At 41.7% G+C, this 24,848-nt stretch overlaps 2 protein-coding genes across 5 annotated transcripts in view; both read right to left on the reverse strand.

The window, feature by feature from the left end:
* Nucleotides 1–24,848, reverse strand: part of LOC311130043 (collagen alpha-3(VI) chain-like) — a 131,461-nt gene that overhangs the window by 74,383 nt on the left and 32,230 nt on the right. For all 4 annotated transcript variants that reach the window (XM_084162663.1, XM_084162665.1, XM_084162664.1 and 1 more), the window contains exons 2-5: nt 23,648–23,764; nt 10,821–11,414; nt 9,994–10,629; nt 9,248–9,838 (exon numbers count right to left, since the gene is read on the reverse strand). In XM_084162663.1, coding sequence (XP_084018789.1) covers nt 9,248–9,838; nt 9,994–10,629; nt 10,821–11,414; nt 23,648–23,738 — 1,912 coding nt within the window. In that variant the 5' untranslated portion in view covers nt 23,739–23,764. The remainder of the gene's footprint in view (nt 1–9,247; nt 9,839–9,993; nt 10,630–10,820; nt 11,415–23,647; nt 23,765–24,848) is intronic.
* Nucleotides 576–4,850, reverse strand: LOC311128767 (collagen alpha-3(VI) chain-like; the record flags this gene model as incomplete). The annotated part of the gene is made up of 3 exons (XM_084161011.1): nt 576–617; nt 1,184–1,764; nt 4,238–4,850. The coding sequence occupies 3 exons, from the start codon at nt 4,848–4,850 to the stop codon at nt 576–578; spliced, it is 1,236 nt and encodes a 411-aa protein (XP_084017137.1).

Below are 24,848 nucleotides of genomic sequence, written 5' to 3' on the forward strand. Positions count from 1 at the left end.
CCCCCCACATTGAGTTTCTCTACTACTCTGTGAACAAAATCACGCATTGCTGGGAATCCATTTCTTGTGCCATCAGAACCATCCAGAAGGAATACCACATCCTTTCTGGCGGTGTCATGATCAACTGAGAAAATAAATAGATGATGTCAAGCAGACTGATCAAATGTGGTGTTTTTGGCCAAATGATATAGTCGTTTCTAAGACTCAGCTGCCATTTTGCTAACACATCCTGACTCTTAATTCACAGTGATAACACCTACCTAAAACTGTTGGTAATTCTGGAGTAACATCAATAACTACTGCCTCCACCGAGGACAGAAGTTGCTGCTGGATGCTTGGAAGGTCAGTGAAGTCTGAGACAGACAGAGCGTAACTGGGATCATGTGATATCCTCTGCAATTCTCTGCTATCAGAGCTCCTTGTTCCAATTCCAAAGACCAAGACCCCAAGCTCCTTCAGAGCAGAGGCTGGAATGTCAACATTGTCAACGGACCTTCCACCACTCAACAGAATCAGTAGCTGTGGAACGCTTTCCAAGCGTCTGCTTCCGGACGAGGCAGTAAAGACGTTGTCCCTCACATACTGGAGAGCTGCTCCAGTGTTGAGGGGTCTCCCGCCTTTGTGTCGCAGACCTCTTACAGTGTTGAGAATCTCTCCCTTTGTTGTGTATGTGTTCAGATAGAATTGGGCGGATGGATCTCTACTGTACTGGACAACGGCAACTCGATCTTTGTTCTCATCCACACTGAGTGTCTCCACCACTCTTTGAACAAAGTCACGCATTGCTGGGAATCCACTCCTAGTGCCATCAGATCCATCCAATAAGAACACAACATCCCTCCTGGGAGCCTGACTCTCAACTAGGGAATGTGAAGGTTCAGATAAAGAGTCATATTACATGTTGCATAGGTAAGGGAAAACAGGACAAAGCTTCTTCTGTTCATTATCGCAAACAACTATTCAAAGAAAGTGGCAATTTGTGCTTTGGTCTGAGTTCTGTCATAGGGAACATTGCTACAGAGTTATGAAATGAAACCAACATGAAATTCCTCAGGTGCATCTACCCAAAATGTCTAAGCTATCAAATGCTCTATCCTCATGTAAATGAGGAAATGGAACAGTTCAAAACCATATTTTTCTTACCTAGTATTGCTGGTTTTAGTGTTGGTGTCATGGTTGTGACCTGTATAACGGCAGTGCTCATGGCAGAAAGAAGCTGCTGCTGGATGTTGGGGAGGTCAGTAAATTCAGACACAGAGAGAGCATAACTGGGGTCATAGGATATCTTCTGTAATTCTCTGCTGTCAGAGCTCCTTGTTCCAATTCCAAAAACCAACACCCCAAGCTCCTTGAGAGCAGAGACTGGTGCATCCACATCGTCTCTTGACCTTCCACTACTGAAGAGAATTAATATTTGTTTCACACCCTCCAAGTGTCTACTCCCAGAGGAGGTTGTGAATAAATGTTCTTTCACAAACTTCAGAGCTGCTCCAGTATTAAGTGGTCTTCCCCCTTTGTGTGAGAGTCCCCTCACAGAATTCAACATTTCTTTCTTCCTCAGAAATGAATTCAAATAGAAATTTGCCACTGCACCGTTACTAAACTGTACCACAGCCACTCTGTCGTTTTTTTGTTCCACATTGAGATTTTCAATGATGTTTTGGAGGAAATCCTGAATAGCTGGGAATCCTTTTCTGGTGTTATCTGATCCATCCAGAAGAAACACAATATCTCTCCTATTTCCATCACTTTCCACTGTTTCCACTGTCCGATACACAATAAAAAAAAATAGATATAAAAACCATACGACCTGTTATGTCAATAAACTATGTTGTTCTTTAATAATTCTAAATCGAAAATCATCATTTCCCATATAAAAGTTGCATTTTTTCTTACCAACTCTAGTTTCCTCCTGTGGTCTTACTTGAGCAAGATGTGTCTCCAAACTTTGCTGGATGGTTTGAAGGTTTGCAAAATCTTGGACTGAATAAGAATAATTTGGAAGAGATGATATTGATTGCATTTCAACCAAATCAGTCATCTTTGATCCAATTGCAAATGTTACAACCCCCAAAGTCTTGAGGGCCCTGGAAGGACCTTGAGGAGAATCTCTAGATCTGCCACCAGTCAGTAGCACTAGGATCTGTTCCGCACCCTCATGACGTCGACTTGCAGCATTATTAGTAAAGACATTGTCCTTCACAAACTGGAGGGCTGAGCCAGTGTATTGAGGCCTCCCACCCTTGGGCCTCAGATTTCTGACTGCTGTAAGCACATCATCTTTTGTCTTGTATGCATTCAGGTTGAAGTTCACTGCTGCACTGTTGCTGTACTGCAGTACAGCAACTTGATCTTTTCCCTGGTCCACATCAAATTTTTCCACCACTTTCGCAACAAACTCTCGTATTGCTGTGAATCTACTCCTTACATCATCAGATCCATCGAGGAGGAAAACAATGTCTCTTTTCACACTGGAACCTTGAACTAGGATGAAAATTGAACTAAATCAGCAAAGTGTGCATGGTATATTACACACATTTCAAGCGACAGCATAAGCTGCATATTTTGAAAATGATTGATGTTTCACTCACCTAAGCCCTGTCTTACTGTATCTTTATGAGAGACAACTGCTGAGAGCAACTGTTGTCTAACAAGAGAAAGGTCAGAAAACTCTCTAAGCAAATATGCATGATTAGGACTGTATGCAATGCTCTGCATCTCCGCTCCATCTGCGTATTTGACCCCAACAGTCAAAAGCACAATTCCAGCCGCCTTCAGACTCTCAGATGGAACCAGAACATCATCTTGTGATTTTCCCCCACTTAGTAGTATCAGTATCTGAGGGATGCCCTCTTGGCGTCTGCTTCCTGAGGAGGTATTAAATACATTGTTTTTAACATAATCAAGAGCTTCCCCAGTGTTGAGGGGCCCTCCTCCTTCAAGATTGATATTGCGTACTTCTGCCATGATATCACTCTTCGATGAGTATGTGTTCAATAGGAAATGAGTGGTAGGTGTTTTACTGTACTGGATAACAGCAACTTGTGCTTTGTCTGGCCCGATGTCTAGATGTTCAACAAATTGGCCAAGAAAATCACATATTGATTGGACACCTTCTCGCATCTCATCAGATCCATCAAGTAGAAATACAACATCAACCCCATCCATCATCTGGATAGCTGATGTCAAGAAAGTGGAATTGTCTGAAATTAGCAAAAATATTAATTGCACAACCAATAGATCCTGCACATCTGTACTGAAATCACATCATTTTGTATTCAATTGTATGACAATGCTGCTCTCTAATAGTATGATTTTGAATAGATTCTCAGTGAATGACTGTGAATTTGTGATTTTAAAAAGCTATCTTAATAATCTTACCAAGGACAGTTGAAATTTCAGGTGTTTCCTGAAAACCATTTATTACAGCCGTCACTGAAGAGTGTATGCTGTCAAGGTTGTTAAAATTGGCAACAGAAAAAGAGTGTCCTGGTGTAAAAGATATGATTTGTAACTCCAATGTATCAGCATTCCTTGTTCCAATGCTAAATGTTCTTACTCCATCCCCTCTCAATGACTGTGCTGGTCCCCTTATATCATCACTAGATCTCCCACCACTGAAGACAAATAGATATTGAGGCACACCCTCAGCACTTCTGCCTCCAGCTGAAGCAGTAAAGACATGGTCTCTCACAAACTGCAGTGCTGTGCCAGTGTTGAGGGGTCTTCCAACTTTGTGTCTCATGGATCTTATTGAAGTGAGCACATCATTTTTAGAAGAGTAGGAATTCAGATAGAAATTGGGTGTGGCATTCCGACTGTACTGAACAAGGGCCACCCGGTCACCATTTTCCTCCACATTAAGAATCTCCACTACTTTCTCTGCAAAGCGGCGAATCCCCTCAATACCAGTTTTAGAGTTGTCAGATCCGTCAATAAGAAATACAACATCCTTTTTGTCAGATTCTGAAATGAAGGTAAAGAAAAGTTGCAGAGGGAAAGGAAAGGCACTTTTGTCTAAGAGAGCACAGAAAGCAACTGCAGTGATATCAAGGTCTTTGCTAGCATAAAACCATTGTCCAACTGACATCTCAATAATCTTATTATCTAAAGGTGAAATATCTTGGACACAAGTCTATGGTTTCCTTAAAGGACATGCAATGACATAGATAAGATAATTTACCTAAATGCAGAGAACACGTGACACTGCAAAAAAATAGAAATGCCCACAGCTTACCAAAATGCATGGTAGGAGCAGTTGGCTCTGGTTGATGGGATGCTTCTGTTAACAATGACAACAATTCTTGCTGAATTGTGGGAATGTCTTCAAAATCAGTAATAGAAAGGGCATAATTTGGTTCATGAGATATTGTTTGTAGTTCAAGTGTGTCTGCATCTCCTGTGCCAATACCGATTGAAATGACTCCCATTTCTTTGAGCTTTGTGACAGGGGTTCTGATATCATCTCTAGATCTTCCACCACTCAGCAGTATTAGTATCTGTGGAACACCTTGCAGGCTTCTACTTCCACTGGAGGCAGTAAAGACATTGTCCCTCACATACTGGAGAGCTGCTCCAGTATTTAGAGGACTTCCTCCTTTGTGCCTCAGATCTCTTACAGCATCAAGAACTTCATCTTTTGTTGAATGCATACCCAAGTTGAAATTAACCTCTGCTGTGTCACTGTACTGAACCACAGACACATGATCTTTGTTCCCATCTACATTGAGTTTCTCCACTACTCTCTGCATAAAGTCTTGAATATCTGGGAATCTTCTTCGGGAATCATCAGAACCATCAAGTAAAAATACAATGTCCCTCCTGTCGTCAGTTGTTGCATCTATAACCATTTATAAAATGGGTTAATGGCAAATAATAACTTTTTTAATATACATTTAGGGAATTCAACAAACACCTTTGTGTTTTGTGAAATGAAATACATAAATATTATGCTAACTTAAATGACCAACTATAGCATAACCGTTGCCATGATTGCATTCTTACCTATTAATGTTGTTGGCAAGTTAGGAGTGGTCATTTCAACTCTCTCAACAGCAGAGAACACTTGCTGTTGAATGTTTGGGAGATCATTGTAATTTGGAGCAGAGAAAGCATAGCTGGGTTCATCTGAAATAGTTTGAAGCTCAAGTGTATCAGCATTCCTCATTCCCACCACTATTGTCATCACACCAATTGCTTTCAAGTTTGTCACTGCATTTCTGACATCATCATTGGACCTTCCCCCACTCAATAAAACCAGAATCTGAGGGATGCCCTCTTGGCGTCTACTTCCGGAGGAGGCAGTAAAGACGTTATCCCTGACATACTGGAGAGCTGCCCCAGTGTTGAGGGTGATCCCTCCTTTGTGCCTCAGGTGTCTTATAGTGTTAACAACGTCTTGCTTTGTTGTGTAAGTGTTCAGATAGAAGTGGGCCTCTGGTTCTTTGCTATACTGGACCACAGAGACTCGATCTCTTTTCTCCTGCACAGTGAGTTTCTCCACTACTCTTTGAACAAAGTCACGCATTGCCTCAAATCCATTTAGAGTTTCATCAGAGCCATCCAGTAAAAATACAACGTCCCGTTGTTTGGATTCAGTGTTATCTAGAAATGCACATTAATTAAATGAAATTCACAGGTAAAATGATCAAGAAAGATCATGTATATTTGTGACTAGCAAATGATACCAACATTTTTCAAAAGACATGCATAAAGCAGTATCATGAATGACCTGAATTTTCCGCAAGAATGTAGTAACCTGAAATGTGACAGATTAAAGGGCTAATGAAGGAGGTAGAGAAAAAACTCCTTACCTACTAAAGATGGTTGATACACTCTTGGCTGACGAGGGACCCTTTTTACAAATGACAAAAGCTGCTGTTGAATGCTTTCAAGGTCATCAAACAGAGGGACAGAAAGGGCATAGGAGGGAATATGTGCTATCATTTGGAGCTCTAGTATGTCTGAATTCCTCGTTCCAATACTGAATGGTACAATTCTGTCCTGTTTCAAAGCTGCAGCAGCACCTCCAACATCATCTTGAGATTTGCCACCACTTAGCAGTATCAGTATCTGAGGGACGCCTTCTTGGCCTCTGCTTCCAGAGGAGGCAGTAAAGACGTTGTCCTTTACGTACTGGAGGGCTGCCCCGGTGTTGAGGGGTCTACCCCCTTTGTGCTGTAGGCTTCGAATAGAACCTAGAACACTTATTTTTTCTGGATATGTGCTCAGTAAGAAATGGGCCTCTGGATTTCTGCTGTACTGAACCACAGAAACTCGATCTTCGTTCTCTCCAACATTGAGGTTCTCCACCACTCTTTGAACAAAGCCACGCATGGCTGGAAATCCTCTCCTAGTATCATCAGACCCATCCAATAGGAACACTATGTCTCTCTGTGCAGCATCTAATTCAGCTAAGAAAACATTGAAGGACCTATTTAATAATAAAACCACTACATATATGCATTAATGCATGCACAAGGACAGCATATCAATAGAATGTTGTAAAGTAGACCTATCCATTGCAAAATGGTCCGAAATATTCTCCATTATAAATTTTAACTATGATGACTATCACGTCATTACATAGCTCTATGCAACATGCAAAGAAATAGTACGTGAAAATAAAGTGATTTAAAATGGTCTCAAATGTCAAAACATTTAAGAAAGTTTGTAGATAAAGAGCTTCAGTCTAAGGACAAAAATTCAAGATGTGAAATCAAACACATGAAGAAAGGGGAAGATTGTATGCATAAGACAGAGGAGAATCTAAACTAGCTTAAAACAACTAGACAATGATATACCGTATCATTGGCTCAAAAATGAGCTTACGCTGAGAGGACCAGAAAAGCATAGTTTCCTGATTTTAAACAATCAAGAATATAATTAGATTTCTGGAATGTGGAACAAGAAAGAGAGGATTTGTATGCCAATAGAAATGTATTTGATGCAAGCAGAACAGTAACCATCCCAGCACCATCTCTGGTGTTTTGTTTATATAAGTAGGACTATATAGCGTAACCATTCAAAGATGCTGGCCTCTATTCAAAGCAGGCAGTTTGAGGGAATTTAAACTGATACACTGATTTTCTTCAAAGAATGGTGCATACATAAGTAATCAAACTAGTCAAGACCAATATTTGATAGAAGAAAAAGTATTGACATCTGGGAAAGTCAACTTAATTCTTAACTCAGAGTCATGGCAGCTCTTACCGACAATAGTGGGGGGCTCAATTCCCATTTTTGACTGGACAAAGGCAAGGATCTCTGGCTGTATGGACAAAAGTTCACCAAAGACTGGTAGGTTAAAAAGAAATCTGGAAGAGTAGGCAATGATCTGCAGCTCCTCTTGACTGACATTTTTCATCCCAATGGCAAAAGAAAGAACCCTAAGGCGTTTCAGATCAGATGCAGCAGCTGTGACATCGTCACTTGACTCTCCACCAATTAACAAAAACAAAATCTGAGGAACCCCTTCCAGATGTCGACTCCCGGACGAGGCAGTGAAAACATTGTCCCTAACATACTGAAGAGCTGCCCCCGTGTTGCGGGGTCTTCCTCCTTTATGCCTTAGGCTTCTAACAGCGTAGATGACAGCCCTTTTGGTTTTGTGAGCTTTCAGGTGGAAGTACTCTGTAGCATCGTCACTGTATTGCACAACAGCCACTCGAACATTGTCCCCATCGATGTCAAGTTCATTGGCCATTCTTCGTATAAACTCTCTAATGGCAGGCAATCCATTTCTGGAGTCGTCTGAACCATCAAGGAGAAACACTATATCCCTTTTGCTGCTCACTGTATCCACTAGGTGGTGAAGATAGATAAAAATGGGATATATTGACTAACAATTATATTATAGAACAGGCATGTAAGATGTAAAAAACAACCAAACATTGTTAAGAATGTTTGAAGCTGAATATGTACACAAGACATCAGTGGAAAAATATCACTGACAGAAGAAATTACTGCAAGATTATAGTTGTGGTTAGTTGTCTGTATTAATAAACATTTGCATGCATATCTGCAAGGGTGACTGAGAAGCTGGAACACTGTGTGCAGGTTTTGGGAGCGCTAAACTACCGTTCAGAGAAAATATAATCACAAGAAGAACAACATGGAACCATGTTTTCAACAAAAATATGTCAAGTTTGCCATAGTTTATCCATACATGGTTGAGGTAAGAGAGAAAGAGAGAGAATAGAGTGAAATAGGGGGAAATTATTTTTGGTTTAAGAGAATAAAAAGCCAATAAATGCTCTGAATCAAAGAGTTTCTCAATCATGCAACTAAATACTAGCACCTTTCTACCAAAATGCACAATGTATCGACATTGTAGGAAATACTCTACTGAGACTATGTTTACAAAAGGCTAATCCATGTATTTATCATGCTTAAATTTCAGCATTGTTCCAAAGATAAAGAATATGGTATGTTTCTTGTATTTAGCATACTCATATCCAAGCGGAAGTTCTTACCTACTAAATCAGGAATTCCATGAGTCACAGGAGCCACAGATTCTTCTGTGTCTTTTGACATTCTTTTAAGTGTAGCAACAAGCTGTGGCTGGATTGAGGGCAACTCAGAGAACTCAGCGACCTGGAATGTGAAACCAGGTTGGAAGGAAATAATTTCCAACTCACGGACATTGGCATCCCCAACTCCGACCACCATTGACACAATTTCCAGATCTTTAAGAGCTACAGCAGGGCCCTTAACATCATCTCTGGATTTCTTGCTAGTCAAAAGGATCAGGATCTGGGGCACACCTTCCAGTCGTCTACTGCCAGAGGAGGCAGTAAAGATGTGGTGTCTCACAAACTGGAGAGCTGCCCCAGTGTTTACGCTCCTTCCACCCTTGTGTCTCATATTACTTATGGCGTGAATAACGGCATCCTTTGTTTTTTGCGAGTTCAGATAGAAATGGGCCTCTGGTTTGTCAGCGTACTGAACCAGAGAAACTCTGTCTCTGTTTTCCTCCACAGAGAGTTTATCCACTACACTTTGAACAAAGTCTCGCAATGCTGGGAATCCACTCCTTGTGCCATCAGAACCATCCAGCAGGAATACAATATCTCTTTTCACAGCATCAGCATGAACTGAGATAGCATCAGTATGAACAGAGGCTGAGACACAACAAACAAGGCACATTTAGAAGAAACAGACATCACAGCACAAAGAGCATCATCAAGAGCGAAGACAATGACAGACATTTCACACAACACAGAACATTAGAAAAGCTTTTGCTTACCTTCCTCCAGGACAACCTTCAGCTTTTCCTTGGGAAGGCTCACATAGCTATTGAGCCTTTGTTGGACCGTATTGAGCTGGCTGAATTCCTTCACGTTGAAAGCAAAGGATGGGTTGTGAGAAATCTCCTCGATTTGCTTAGGGTCTGCATCCTTGACACCAACGCCAAATGGTACCACTCCATCGGTCTTTAAAGCGCCAGCAGATTCCTTCACGCTATCCTTAGACTTGCCTCCGGTCAAAACAATCAAAAACTGGGGGACATTTTGGGCCGCACGGCTACCATGAACCGGAGACAGGATGGTGTCCTTCATGAATTTCAAGGCCATTCCAGTGTTTAGACTCCGTCCACCGGACAGTCTTAGATCATTAACGGCCCTTAACACTTCAGCCTTATCCTTATATGTATTCAGGTAGAAGTTGGGAGCTGGCCTCTCACTATGTTGGACAACTGAAATCCGGACTCTATCTTGTCCAATATCAAGAGGCTCAATGACTTTGATGATAAAGTCCCGGATGTAGGGGAAATCTGCTCGGACATTATCAGAGCCGTCAATCAGGAACGCAACATCCCTCTCGCCTCCAACGACTGCTGTAAGAAAAGAGGAAAGGAAACACCACCTTCAGTTTTCTCAGTCAATAGCATTATTATGCAGTCTTTCATACCATTTAAAATGTTTTAATATTTAATATCCACTGTTTAACCCAACATGTAGCAATAAAGCTAAAATACAACATAAAGCTCACCAGGTTCCTCAGTTATTTCAATGTCTGTTACTGCAATGTCTGTATCTCCGACCACAGTAATCAAAGGAGTCATGATCTGTTCAACAACACTTGGCAGGTTAGCAAATATGCTTTCATGGTAAGCCAAGTCTGGAACAAAAGCGACCGTCTTCAAGAGGGCCTCATCTGCCTGGCCAGCACTGACTGTGAAGGTCAGTACACCCGCCACGGCCACTTTGTCTGCTATCCTTTTAACCTCATCCTGGGATGGGCCTCCAGTGATCAGAAGAAGCACCTGTTGGACACCTTGCCTCTTACGTGACCCAGTCGAGGCCTGGAACATGTTGGTAAGGGCGTAATCCATAGCTGCTCCCGTGTTCAAAGCAGACCCTCCCATTAGCCTGAGCTGACCAAGGCTGGCCAGCACATCTTGCTTTGTGTTGTGCGTGTTCAGGTAGAATTCAATCTTTGGGTTCTCTGTGAACTGCATGAGGCCGATGCGCACCCTGTCGGGCCGCACGTCCAGCTGGTTTACCACACCGGCAATGAAATCCTGCACGTACGGAAGGTTGGCACCCCCAACGTAGCTAGAGCCATCCACCATAAAGACGATGTCTCTGACTACTCGCTGGGTCTGCACTGTTGTAATTTCAACCACTGGGGATAACAGGGGAGATATATAACACAATTACATCTATTCTAATATTCGAGTCACAAATATTAGATGTCAATTATTTTTAAATGCCTTATGGAGTCTTGGGATAAGAAAATGTCACCTTACACGTTAGGTATAAATTAAATTTAAGTAGCTAGCATCAATCATAGTAATGATAGGATAGGAGCATTACCTGGCTCTGTGGGTTCCTCAGTCACCACAATCCCCGATAGAGTGGAGAGGGGAGAGACAATCACCTTGGGGTTGCGGAGCAATATGCGGAAGTCCTTCAGCATGAACACCAAGCTCTCATCAAAGGCAATCTGCTTCAGCTCCTGCTCATCGGCAGCCTTAGAGCCGGCAGCCAGGGTCAGAACCCCCATGTGCTGCAGTGCCTCAGCAGCCTTCTCCACACTGTCGCTGGACTTCTTACTGGTCATTAACAGAACCAGCTGGGGCACGCCATGCTGAATACGACTCCCCTTGTCAGCCCTCAGCATGTTGGTCCTCACAAAGTCCAGGGCCGCCCCAATGTTCACCGCTTGTCCTGGTCTTGGCTTGAGTCTGCCCAGGGCCGCACTCAGGTCTTCCTTGGATCCATATGCGTTCAGCTCAATCTCAAGCCTGGCAGCGTTGCTGAACTGGGCCACACCCACTTGCACTTGATCCGGTCCGATCGGCATGGTGTCAACAAACCTTTTGATAAACTCACGAAGAGAGTTGATCATTGTGGCGCCCATAGTGCTGTCAATGAGAAAAATGATGTCCCTTTTTCCCACTTCCAAGGCTGAAAGAGAAAATACAGTAACATGTTAGAGTAAGCTATGTAAAAGCTAGCTATTATTAGCTACATAAAGCTAATAAAGCTGTGATACTCTCTTGATGATAGCCTAAGTAGAGATGCAATTAATCCACTTACAAATGTAATTAATTAATTAATGCCATATTTAACATGAATGAATGCATTCACAAAGCATCATGTTTAATAAAGGCACTAACAAATGGCTTATTATTAGGACAGTTATTCAAATTGGTAAAGTTGTAACATCTGGAGAAGTATGAAATGGCTTCTGAATCGCTGCAAATTATGCAAATGCAGCTGTGTGGCATTCTGGGAATTCGAAAATGGTGCCAATTTGGAGGTGTTCAATGTTATGCTACTTCTTTAAGAGAAGGGGGTAACTGTAGTTTACTTCCAAAAATGAATAGCTTCTACTTTACAATAGGGCCCACCAATGAAATGAAAACCTGATGCAATAAAATGACGTTCCTGCTTCACAGGAAGAGATGAAAAGATTTACAGTAAATCTAGAAAACTGTATAAACAACATCTACATATAAGTAAGACAGCAAGATAACCAAACTATACCAAACCTACTACAGTACCAGTCAAAAGTTTGGACACACCTACTCATTCCAGGGTTTTTCTTTATGTTTACAATTTTCTACATTGTAGAATAGTAGTGAAGACATCAAAACTATGAAATAACACATATGGAATTATGTAGTAACCAAAAAAGTGTTAAACGAATCAAAATATATTATATATTTGAGATTCTTCAAATAGCCACCCTTTGCCTTGATGACAGCTTTTCATTTCAATTAACAGGTGTGCCTACTTAAAAGTTAATTTGTGGAATTTATTTCCTTCTTAATGCGTTTGAGCCAATCAGCTGTGTTGTGACAAGGTAGGGGGGATATACAGAAGATAGCCCTATTTGGTAAAAGACCAAGTCCATATTATGGCAAGAACAGCTCAAATAAGCAAACAGAACCTACGGTCCATCATTACTTTAAGACATGAAGGTCAGTCAATACGGAACATTTCAAGAACTTTGAAAGTTTCTTCAAGTGCCCTTGCAAAAACCATCAAGCGCTATGATGAAACTGGCTCTCATGAGCACCGCCACAGGAATCGAAGACCCAGAGTTACCTCTGCTGCAGAGGATAAGTTCATTAGAGTTACCAGCCTCAGAAATTGCAGCCCAAATAAATGCTTCACAGAGTTGAAGTAAGAGACACATCTCAACATTAACTGTTCAGAGGGGACTATGTGAATCAGGCCTTCATGGTCGAATTACTGCAATGAAACCACTACTAAAGGACACCAATAAGAAGAAGAGACCTGCTTGGGCCAAGAAACACGAGCAATGGACATTTGACCGGTGGAATTTGTCCTTTCGTCTAAAGTCCAAATTGGTTCCAACTGCCGTGTCTTTGTGAGACGCGGTGTGGGTGAACGGATGATCTCCGCATGTGTATTTTCCACTGTAAAGAATGGAGGAGGAGGTGTTATGGTGTGGGGGTGCTTTGCTGTTGACACTGTCTGTGATTTATTTAGAATTCAAGGCACACTTAACCAGCATGGCTACCACAGCATTCTGCAGCGATACGCCATTCCATCTGGTTTGGGCTTAGTGGGACTATCATTTGTTTTTCAACGAGACAATGACCCAACACACCTCCTGGCTGTGTAAGGGCTATTTTACCAAGAAGGAGAGTGATGGAGTGCTGCATCAGATGACCTGGCCTCCACAATCCCCCGACCTCAACCCAATTGAGATGGTTTGGGATGAGTCGGACCGCAGAGTGAAGGAAAAGCAGTCAACAAGTGCTCAGCATGTGGGAACTCTTTCAAGACTGTTGGAAAAGCATTCCAGGTGAAGCTGGTTGAGAGAATGCCAAGAGTGTGCAAAGCTGTCATCAAGTCAAAGGGTGTGATCATTCTACAGTGGTCCCTGCAGCGTACGCTCAAACCGGTGTTATTAGAACGCTTATTTAGAACGTCCAGTTTCGATTGACGCAACAGTCAGCACTTGAGCTAGCCACAATATTTTTGAAGATTCTCAAATATAACGTATATTTAGATTTTTTTAAACACTTTTTTGTTTACTACATGATTCCATATGTGTTATTTCATAGTTTTGATGTCTTCACTATTATTCTACAATGTAAAAAATAGTCCAAATAAAAGAAAAACCCTTGAATGAGTAGGTGTGTCCAAACTCTTGACTGGTGGTGTATATCATGTTGCTTTTTTGTATGTCAGCTGTATATAGCCAATTGAATAAACTATTTCAGTAGTCAGTTCATTTTGTTTATGTTTAGTAATGCTTGTTAGGTCTGTTATTTATTGTCAACAAGCTGGTTAATGTTAGAAATCAGGTCAAGATGCTATCTTGTCTTTCTATTGTTATAACTGTCATCACAATTGTCCTCACACCATATTTGTGAAATGTTATCCATTTCAATATTAATATTATATTGAACTATTAGATTGAGATCAATAAAGAGCGTACCCTTAACCCCCAAATTTCAAGCACCTGCTGTCTTACAATTAGATTAAGTGCAATGATTTATTAACACCTTACATGATACCACGTAAGGTAAAAAATTACACGTATACATTAACACCTTCATGAAACCAGTCATGATAACTTTTTGAGTGTTGCAGTATTATTCATAACAACAAAAACATTCATAACACATTTATGCAAGATACGTTTTTAAAACAAAAGTCAATTTTCATTACAGTACTTTAAAAAAAAATTCTAAATAGATAAATCAATAAAGAAAATCAGAGAACCAAAGTGTGTCAGGTAGCTTCAAACCTTGAGGCGGGCCAGTAAGTAGAACGTTGACGGTTCAAATACAATGGCTAATAGGACATCTTGTGGAAGTGAGCCAGATGTTTGCAGGTGTTACTTGTGTGCCACATTTGGGACTATTCCATTGGTTCCATTCTGCCAGCATAGCTCAATCAAGCACAACTCAAATATTTTAGATATTTAAAGATCCATTATGCAGCTTTATGTAGGACCTGACAGATTTCAGATAGAAATGTGAGTTAATCTGTCATTCTCATTGAAAGCAAGTCTGATAAGCAGTAGATCCGCTCTATGTGCAAAATTTTGTATGCTTCCCTTTTTGCGCCTTTTCATTTTCGGTTTTATACACCAGCTTCAAACAGCTGAAAATATATTTCACAGCGGTTTAGATATGACAATGATTCCCTACACTATATACACTATACTATATTGCTTGTTTTGGCACAAACTGAAATCAGGCGAACATTTTTGAATTTTAGCAATCAGGAAATGGCGGAGCTGTCTACATATTGCACTTTTAACCTTTTCACACATGAGTTCCAAATATCTCGAATGGTCGCCCCAGCATGAGTTGTTTTATGCACGTGATGTCAGAATGCTCTCACTGTTCCAAAATGTTATTGTTATGCAACAGGACAGTTAACACGCGCTGCCTGCTAATTATCTATAGGCTATGTTTCAATTTTCTAACAATTTGTATTTTCTAACAACAGTTTGAATTGAGGTGTGTTCCGCCTCCTCATTAATTCACATAGAAGTAGCCCATTTCAGTGTTGCGGACAATTTATGTTTGAGGCTTTACTGACCCGGACAAACTTCTCTCTTCGAGGAGAGCCCAAGCACTTCACCAATGTTTCTGCAGATCAAGTATGCAGACATTTGCGCAGTCTTGCATGAATTGGCACATTTTCTGGCTGGTGCTCGCATTGCCTTCTTTGTTATTTTCCTTACGAATAATAACTTCGGACATGTGTGCGTTCCTATCAAATTAAGTGCCTTATTTTCTGTATATCGTGCTGTGGTTTCTACAGTAGCATACAGTATGTACGTATGTACAGTTGAAGTCGGAAGTTTACATACAGTGGGGGAAAAAAGTATTTAGTCAGCCACCAATTGTGCAAGTTCTCCCACTTAAAAAGATGAGAGAGGTCTGTAATTTTCATCATAGGTACACGTCAACTATGACAGACAAAATGAGAAAAAATAATCCAGAAAATCACATTGTAGGATTTTTAATGAATTTATTTGCAAATGATTGTGGAAAATAAGTATTTGGTCAATAACAAAAGTTTCTCAATACTTTGTTATATACCCTTTGTTGGCAATGACACAGGTCAAATGTTTTCTGTAAGTCTTCACAAGGTTTTCACACACTGTTGCTGGTATTTTGGCCCATTCCTCCATGCAGATCTCCTCTAGAGCAGTGATGTTTTGGGGCTGTCGCTGGGCAACACGGACTTTCAACTCCCTCCAAAGATTTTCTATGGGGTTGAGATCTGGAGACTGGCTAGGCCACTCCAGGACCTTGAAATGCTTCTTACGAAGACACTCCTTCGTTGCCCGGGCGGTGTGTTTGGGATCATTGTCATGCTGAAAGACCCAGCCACGTTTCATCTTCAATGCCCTTGCTGATGGAAGGAGGTTTTCACTCAAAATCTCACGATACATGGCCCCATTCATTCTTTCCTTTACACGGATCAGTCGTCCTGGTCCCTTTGCAGAAAAACAGCCCCAAAGCATGATGTTTCCACCCCCATGCTTCACAGTAGGTATGGTGTTCTTTGGATGCAACTCAGCATTCTTTGTTCTCCAAACACGACAAGTTGAGTTTTTACCAAAAAGTTCTATTTTGGTTTCATCTGACCATATGACATTCTCCCAATCCTCTTCTGGATCATCCAAATGCACTCTAGCAAACTTCAGACGGGCCTGGACATGTACTGGCTTAAGCAGGGGGACACGTCTGGCACTGCAGGATTTGAGTCCCTGGCGGCGTAGTGTGTTACCGATGGTAGGCTTTGTTACTTTGGTCCCAGCTCTCTGCAGGTCATTCACTAGGTCCCCCCGTGTGGTTCTGGGATTTTTGCTCACCGTTCTTGTGATAATTTTGACCCCACGGGGTGAGATCTTGCGTGGAGCCTCAGATCGAGGGAGATTATCAGTGGTCTTGTATGTCTTCCATTTCCTAATAATTGCTCCCACAGTTGATTTCTTCTAACCAAGCTGCTTACCTATTGCAGATTCAGTCTTCCCAGCCTGGTGCAGGTCTACAATTTTGTTTCAGGTGTCCTTTGACAGCTCTTTGGTCTTGGCCATAGTGGAGTTTGGAGTGTGACTGTTTGAGGTTGTGGACAGGTGTCTTTTATACTGATAACAAGTTCAAACAGGTGCCATTAATACAGGTAACGAGTGGAGGACGGAGGAGCCTCTTAAAGAAGAAGTTACAGGTCTGTGAGAGCCAGAAATCTTGCTTGTTTGTAGGTGACCAAATACTAAAAATTTTCCACCATAATTTGCAAATAAATTCATTAAAAATCCTACAATGTGATTTTCTGGAGAAAAAAATTCTCAATTTGTCTGTCATAGTTGACGTGTACCTATGATGAAAATTACAGGCCTCTCTCATCTTTTTAAGTGGGAGAACTTGCACAATTGGTGGCTGACTAAATACTTTTTTTCCCCACTGTACACCTTAGCCAAATACATTTGAACTCAGTTTTTCACAATTCCTGACATTTAATCCTAGTAAAAATTCCCTGTCTTTGGTCAGTTAGGATCACCACTTTATTTTAAGAATGTGAAGTGTCAGAATAATAGTAGAGAGAATGATTTATTTCAGCTTTTATTTCTTTCATCACATTCCAAGTGGGTCAGAAGTTTACATACACTCAATTAGTATTTGGTAGCATTGCCTTTAAATTGTTTAACTTGGGTCAAACATGTCGGGTAACCTTCCACAAGCTTCCCACAATAATTTGGGTGAATTTTGGCCCATTCCTCCTGACAGAGCTGGTATAACTGAGTCAGGTTTTTAGGCCTCCTTGCTGGCACAGGCGTTTTCAGTTCTGCCCACACATTTTCTATTGGATTGAGGTCAGGGCTTTGTGATGGCCAATCCAATACCTTGACTTTGTTGTCCTTAAGCCATTTTGCCACAAGTTTGGAAGTATGCTTGGGGTCATTGTCCATTTGGAAGACCCATTTGCGACCAAGCTTTAACTTCCTGACTGATGTCTTGAGATGTTGCTTCAATATATCTACATCATTTTCCTTCCTCATGATGCCATCTATTTTGTGAAGTGCACCAGTCCCTCCTGCAGCAAAGCACCCCCACAGCATGATGCTGCCACCACCGTGCTTCACGGTTGGGATGGTGTTCTTCGGCTTGCAAGCCTTCCCCTTTTTCCTCCAAACATAATGATGGTCATTATGGCCAAACAGTTCTATTTTTGTTACATCAGACCAGAGAACATTTCTCCAAAAAGTACGATCTTTGTCCCCATGTGCAGTTGCAAACCGTAGTCTTGCTTTTTTATGGCGGTTTTGGAGCAGTGGCTTCTTCCTTGCTGAGCGGCCTTTCAGGTTATGTCAATATAGGACTCGTTTTACTGTGGATATAGATACTTTTGTACCAGTTTCCTCCAGCATCTTCACAAGGTCCTTTGCTGTTGTTCTGGGATTGATTTGCACTTTTCGCACCAAAGTACGTTAATCTCTAGGAGACAGAACGTGTCTCCTTCCTGAGCGGTATGACGACTGTGTGGTCCCATGGTGTTTATACTTGCGTACTATTGTTTGTACAGATGAACGTGGTACCTTCAGGCGTTTGGAAATTGCTCCCAAGGATGAACCAGACTTGTGGAGGTCTACCATTTTTGAATGAGGTTTTGGCTGATATCTTTTGACTTTCCCATGATGTCATGAAAAGAGGCACTGAGTTTGAAGGTAGGCCTTGAAATACATCCACAGGTACACCTCCAATTGACTCAAATGATGTCAGTTAGCCTATCAGAAGCTTCTAAAGCCATGAGATCATTTTCTGGAATTTTCCAAGCTGTTTAAAGGTACAGTCAACTTAGTGTATGTAAACTTCTGACCCACTGGAATTGTGATACAGTGAATTATAAGTGAAATAATCTGTCTGTAAACAATTGTTGGAAAAATTACTTGTGTCATGCACACAAGTAATTTGCCAAAACTATAGTTTGTTAACAAGACATTTGTGGAGTGGTTGAAAAACAAGTTTTAATGACTCCAACCTTAGTGTATGTAAACTTCAGAATTCAACTGTATGTATGGAGCATAATGTATTTACAGTTGTAATGTTTTCAAGTACTGGTGACAAATAATGCATTCTGATTAATGCATAGGTTGTAATGGACACCTATGATTTGTGTAAAATACTTTTTTGAAGGTTGTATTGATTACAATGAGCTAATGCTAAGCTATTTGCCATCTATGTGTGGCGCCATGTTTGTTGATATTATACAATGCATTCTGGGTGTCACGTAAACGTCTGTCAGACCAAAGATGTTATAATGAGATGAAGGGTAAACTTCCGGAAGTGAATGAAGGGAAGTGAATGATCGTAGACGACACACCCCATTCAACATGCATACTGCAAACAGACCAAACTCATCTTGTCTCGTCTTATTATCTTTGGTTGACGCGAAGAAGAAAAAACATTGTGGCGTGCACAAACTACCCATCGTCGGATTACTTTCGATTTCTAGAAAGTGTGCTCAATTATTTTGATCAATGGTGAGCTCACCCGCGATGTGATGAATTATAAATAGTAATTGCTATTAGCTAATTCATATTGTGGTTTCTGACAGCCGAGAGTTATCTAAATATGACCGCTTGTGTTACGTCAATCTTTCCTCAGTTAGCGCTAGGACTAACGTAGCCTATATTTTCCGGTTTGGATGATTGTGTATGCTGTCGCTACTTCTGTGAATGTCTGAACATTGCATCCAAAAATAAACTGGTCACATTCAGGACATAACTTTGTAAGGACTGTGTTTGTGCAAAATGTTTCTGTTAAAAAACAGTGTGGTTAGCTCAAATGCTGACTGTTGCATCAATCGAAACTGGACGTTCTAAATAAGCGTTCTAATCACACTGGGTTGAGGAACGCTGCAGGGACCACTGTAGAGTGATCACACCCGTTTGTTGGTACATGTGAAAAGGTTAAATTACTATTTGTTTTGTTGCCATTTGTGGCCTTGAGCAAAGCAATAGCAACGGCTAACCTAGTGCTCTGAGGCTGACCCTGTGCTGCTACCAGCCTGTTGTGTGTGGTGTAAGGGGGTTGGGCACTGCGTCGGTAAATTGAACAAGCTAAAGAGCTATTCTAAGGGACTTTCATTTAGAAAATGTCTCTTGAATAATGTTGAATAAATGTCTTATTGAAACACTCATAAAGGTGTCATGAATGTATCACATATAACCCCTTCAAATTAGCTGTCAGCGATTTATTATTCTTACCTCAAGTATGGAATCAGCTACAAGACACACAAAATATTTTTTTCCATGAACCCCGCACCCACTCCTACCTTGCATTGAAGTTACCTACCTTCTGTGAATTCATTCTGAATGACAATGGTGCGCTGGGCCACCCCGTTAATATATGGTAGCAACTGGTCACCCATGCTTGCCACTGCCCTGAAATCGGGGGCCGACAGAACAAAGCTCTTGTCTGTGGCGATAGTCTCCAGCTCGGCGGTAGCCGCGCCGCCGACCACCACGCCAAACGTGATAATGCTTGCTGCCTTTAGAGCCCTGTCACCCGCACTGAAATCGTCGTTGGACGGCCCAGCACTGATCACCACCAGAGCTTGGGGCACCCCCTCCTCTCCCCTGCCCCCTGATGCCGGATTCAACAGCCTCTCAGCGACTTCCTCCAAGGCGGCTCCAAGGTTAGCCTCATCGCCGCCTTTGAACTGAAGGGCCTTCACAGCGTCCAGGACAGCGGCTTTGGTGTCATAGTTATTTAGAAAGAACTGAACCTTTGGGTCCACGCTGTACAGAGCCACAGCCACCCGAATTGTGTCCCTGCCCACATCGAGGCCCTCAATGACTTTCATAGCCAAATCGCGCACGCGGGGGAAGTTGGCCTCTCCAACGTTCTCAGATCCGTCAATTAAGAGTACAAGGTCAGCTGACTCTTGTGCTTAAAAGGGAGAGAGAGAGACAAAACAGAAACAAAATGCAACGTGAAAGCGTTAAAACAGAGAAAGGGAGAGAAAGACAACATGCTGGCACATCATTGCATGTAACATTCATGAACACAATCAATCATAAAAAAAAACATCACAAAAGCACATTATACTGCATGTAGGCTGAACCAAGGAGTGATTAGATCTTGGGCTGAAGTGATGATGGATGCAAATTATTCTGAGCATGACCCTGTAGCTTGCTAAAATACTCCACAAATGTATTTTTCTGCAAAATGTGTTATTTATGATTATTTAAATAAAAATTTAGTTCAGTGCGAAAATGAACAACCCCAACAGAACATTACCAATGTAGCACTGTACTTAAAATATACTCATAATATGATAATTATATTAAAATTGTTTTTTTTTAACATATGTATAACATGTATAACATAAAATGTCAGTTTCTCCTTTTTATCTGTCTTATATCAGCTTGGGTTCTATGATAATTAACCTAAACATAACCTCCTGCCAACTCCATTGAATTCAGCCACTCCATGCAGACTCATGTTACAGACCTCAGAGTAATGAGTACCAGTCATGACCCTGTGGCCCATCCTTGATGCTTAAGAGCCCTTCCCGTTAATTAAGAGAATAAATAACTATTCTATAATATTTGATTGTACATTGTGCTAAGCTGTTATCTTTTACTTGCCCTGTTAATATTACACTGTGTTTGCCCTGTCAATATTATGCTAGATAAAACTTGAAATCTCTCGATCTAGGCTCTGCTGCAAGTCAAGGATGAGTCCAGGCAGGTTCATCACTGTTTCAGTTGTAGAATAGTATGCACATGTTTGACAGTTACTGATAAACCATAGACTAAACACAAACAAACATAAACAAGACACACAAGCAGTGGGTGGGTGGTTAGCCATTGTTAAAAGCTGCACGCCGTGTTTCGGGAGGCCGTATTGGAGAGACAGCTTGTCACCGCTATTCATTCGCTTTTTCAAAGATCTAAGCTATAAGGGTCTAATATATGGAGATTTGTTTAAATGAGACAAAAGCAGTTGTGATTTTTGTAGGGCAAATATAATGGACTGAAGGTGTTTTGCATATCTGTCTTTATTTGATGATAAAGAAAAGAGAGATAGACAAATAAAGAGATGATAGAATTGAATATCCTGTTACTGTGTCATGTAAATAGATGATAATCCTCCTGTAACAGTCTGTCATGAACGTTGAATTGTTTGAATATCCTGCTTGTAACTGTTGCATAGTCAATGTTGATGTAGCAAACTAAACTGGCAAACGAATGGTGATGTCTTTACCATATCAAAAAAGCAATGGATATTCCCATTGACTGAGATGGCATGTTCTCAGTTCATGCGCAAGCTTTATAAATTTGGTCAATCTGTCTTGGAAGAGGCGTAGCAGCCATCAGTGCCATCAAAAGCCCTCTTCTGAGAAGCATTCAGTGTCAATAACATGCAAACCTGGGTGGTGATCTTATAGTGTTACGGGCAAATAAAATATGATGAGAAACAGTGATGTTAATGGTGCCGGACAGTGGATGGTAAATGAGGGTTATCATGTTAAATACCCCTTAATTGTGTTAATACAGGACGCGATCCAGACATGGCCACACATTTGCAGCTACTTTCTTCTGACATGATAATGTGGGCATTAGTATGGTAGTGACACAGGCCCCCTGTTGTTACCTGTCACATCTCGAGGCACTTCTTTGGCTTCGACAGCCATGGGGGCACCCCCGGCCTGGGTGACTGCGCCGCACAAGCCCACCACTAAGTCCTGGATAATACCCCTCAGGGCCTGGAAAGAGTCTACGCTGAACACGTGTACGTCCTTTGGCACGCTAGCCATCTCCCTGAGCTCCCAGTCCACGGCGTCCTGCACTCCCACCGCAAACATGTTCACGCCTGCTAGCCGCAGCACCTGCGCCGGCTCAGCCACGTCATCCTGGGAGCGCCCGTCTGTCAGGATCACCACCGCCTGGGCCACACCCATGCCAGCGCGGCTGCCAGCCGCCGCATTCAGATGGGCCCGGATGAGGAAGTCCAGGCCCCGGCCCGTGCGGGTGCCGCCCCCTCGGTAGGCCATGGCCCGGATATGGGCCAGGGCCCCCAGCGGAGATGGGTATGTGTTCAGTTGGAACTCAGTTTTGGGCGAGCCGCTGTACTGGACAAGGGCAAACTGAAATCTGCCACCGCCACCCTCGTGCAGAGCTTTAACCACGCTGTACAGAAACTGTCGGACGTGCTCAAAGTTCTCTCGTCCCATGCTCCAGGATGAATCCACTAGAAAGTATATATCGGCAGCCAGGCCCTGTGCGCAATCTTCAAAAGAAGAAACCTGGTTTTGAGGACTCTCACCGAGCCGTGACAGAGCAAGTCCAGTGGTATGACTGTAACCACGACCCTGTTAATGTACCGAACAACAGTACAGCTGGAAACTAGGCCTATCAACTGGTGCTAAAATATTAAGGCAGTACACCTTAGCTCACCTCACCTGCCAACATGCTACCATAAACTAGGCGGAACTGTGAGGCCAGGGCTCCAAAACATGACACTGGACTTGCGCTCTAAGGCTACAGTGATTCCTGAGTAGATCTCATATTGAGTTTTTCTCATTCATACCATGAAAAGCCCTTTAAGTTCCTGCAGGGAACTAGACACTTTTGACTTGTTCCCAAACCTTTCTTGTTTCAAGAAAGGCGGAACCTCAACCCATAAATATAAATACAACTCTAGCTTAACAACAATATTAGCATTGTCATTCTTACATTTTGTTAAATGTCTGACATTTTTGTCAATTTAATTATTTGTGCTGAAAACAACAAGGATGATCCTCAACAGCACTTGTACAGATCCACAGATTTTTCAATAACCTGGATGGTCACAGTTACAGATGAGGCCTTCCGCATGGCCCTCGACCTTCGACTCTCCCGAGTCCGTACGGGAGTTGCAGCGATGGGACAAGACTGTAACTACCAATTGGATTTCACAAAATTGGGGAGAAAAAAGGGGTAAAAAGTACCAAAAAAATATAAAATAATATAAAATAATGAGGCCTTCCAGGTGCTACTAAGATCAATGGATATCTGAAGTGCGAAATAATAACCGATACTGAGCTTGGCTGACAAATACATCATTTTTGACAGGGGCCTAAGAGAGGGTACCACAAGGGCCTGCAAGTTGAATTGAAGAAAAAAAACAGTGAGTCAAGCTTACCTTCCTGTCCCTGGGCATCAAGTTTGGGCAGAAGTCCTGCGAACAGGATGCCAAGAAGAGCGCACAGCGGTAACAACCGGTGTTTCCTCATCTTCTACCAAGCACCAAAAAGAACACCTGCAAATGAAATAGAACAGGAAGTGTCATAGCAGGTTTATGTTCTTTTCAGCATCACAACAGGTAACAGTATCTATGACAGGTATAATTCTGAAAATAATGTATATGACATCACAGTAGGTAAAGCAATGGAAGACATGAATGTTGCAATTTTGTGAAGGAGTCCTAAATGTGACCGTTTCCCTTTAACATTTCCATCATCAAAGCTTTATAATCTCAGTATTAATTAATCAAATACAATGCAACATAATCCTCCATCATCATTGTGAAATGGGCATACATTTAAAAATGAAAGAACTTACAGTATAAGGCAAATGACTGAGTTATTTTCATTCTGACAGGGACATTATAAAGCTCCTTGAAAACTCTAAATTAAGTTGTGGCCTTTGGGTCTGGGATAGACCACTCACTCACACAAACTCTGACACGCACATACCATCCCAAATCAGTTTGACAAAAAAATGAAGGCTTGTCTGCACTGTCCTTGCCATATGAACTTTTGGAAGAAGAACTCAGGGCAATTGAAGCAAACTAAGTGTATAGTAGTATTTCAGATGAAATCCATTTCACCAGCAAATCCAATCTTACAGAATTCTGGAGTTGCTCCATATATCTGTTTTCCTCCTTGTTTTTGTTCTCCACCCTTTCCCACTGTCGTCACATGGTTTGACGTTAAATTCCTAATGTCAACAGCATGTTTAGAGTTATTTTTACTCTTTAACTCACCATTGGAGAAAAACATACCTCATACTACCATCACATGGAGCTATGTGCAAAAATATGTGATCCACTGCTACCACAACATCAGCTAGGGCTAGCCAAGTCTGTCTAACATTGGAGTTTTCAATGGCTTTTTCCCTTAACCACATCAACAACAGGCACTTGCCAGCAAATACCTCCAGTTCAGGGTTCAAAACAACACCCACACTAAACTAGCTTATGTCTCTCTCAGAGTGCTGTCATTGGTGCTCATTTCTCTATGTCCAAATAAGTAGCAGCATGGGCGATATTGAGCTTGAACTGGAGCTCGAACTTTGACTTGTAGAGCCTAGAATGGCATGATCTAAACCACCTGTTCACACAG

The sequence above is a fragment of the Coregonus lavaretus genome, assembly GCF_964263955.1.
Source record: "Coregonus lavaretus genome assembly, chromosome: 5".
In the NCBI taxonomy this organism is placed as follows: domain Eukaryota; kingdom Metazoa; phylum Chordata; class Actinopteri; order Salmoniformes; family Salmonidae; genus Coregonus; species Coregonus lavaretus.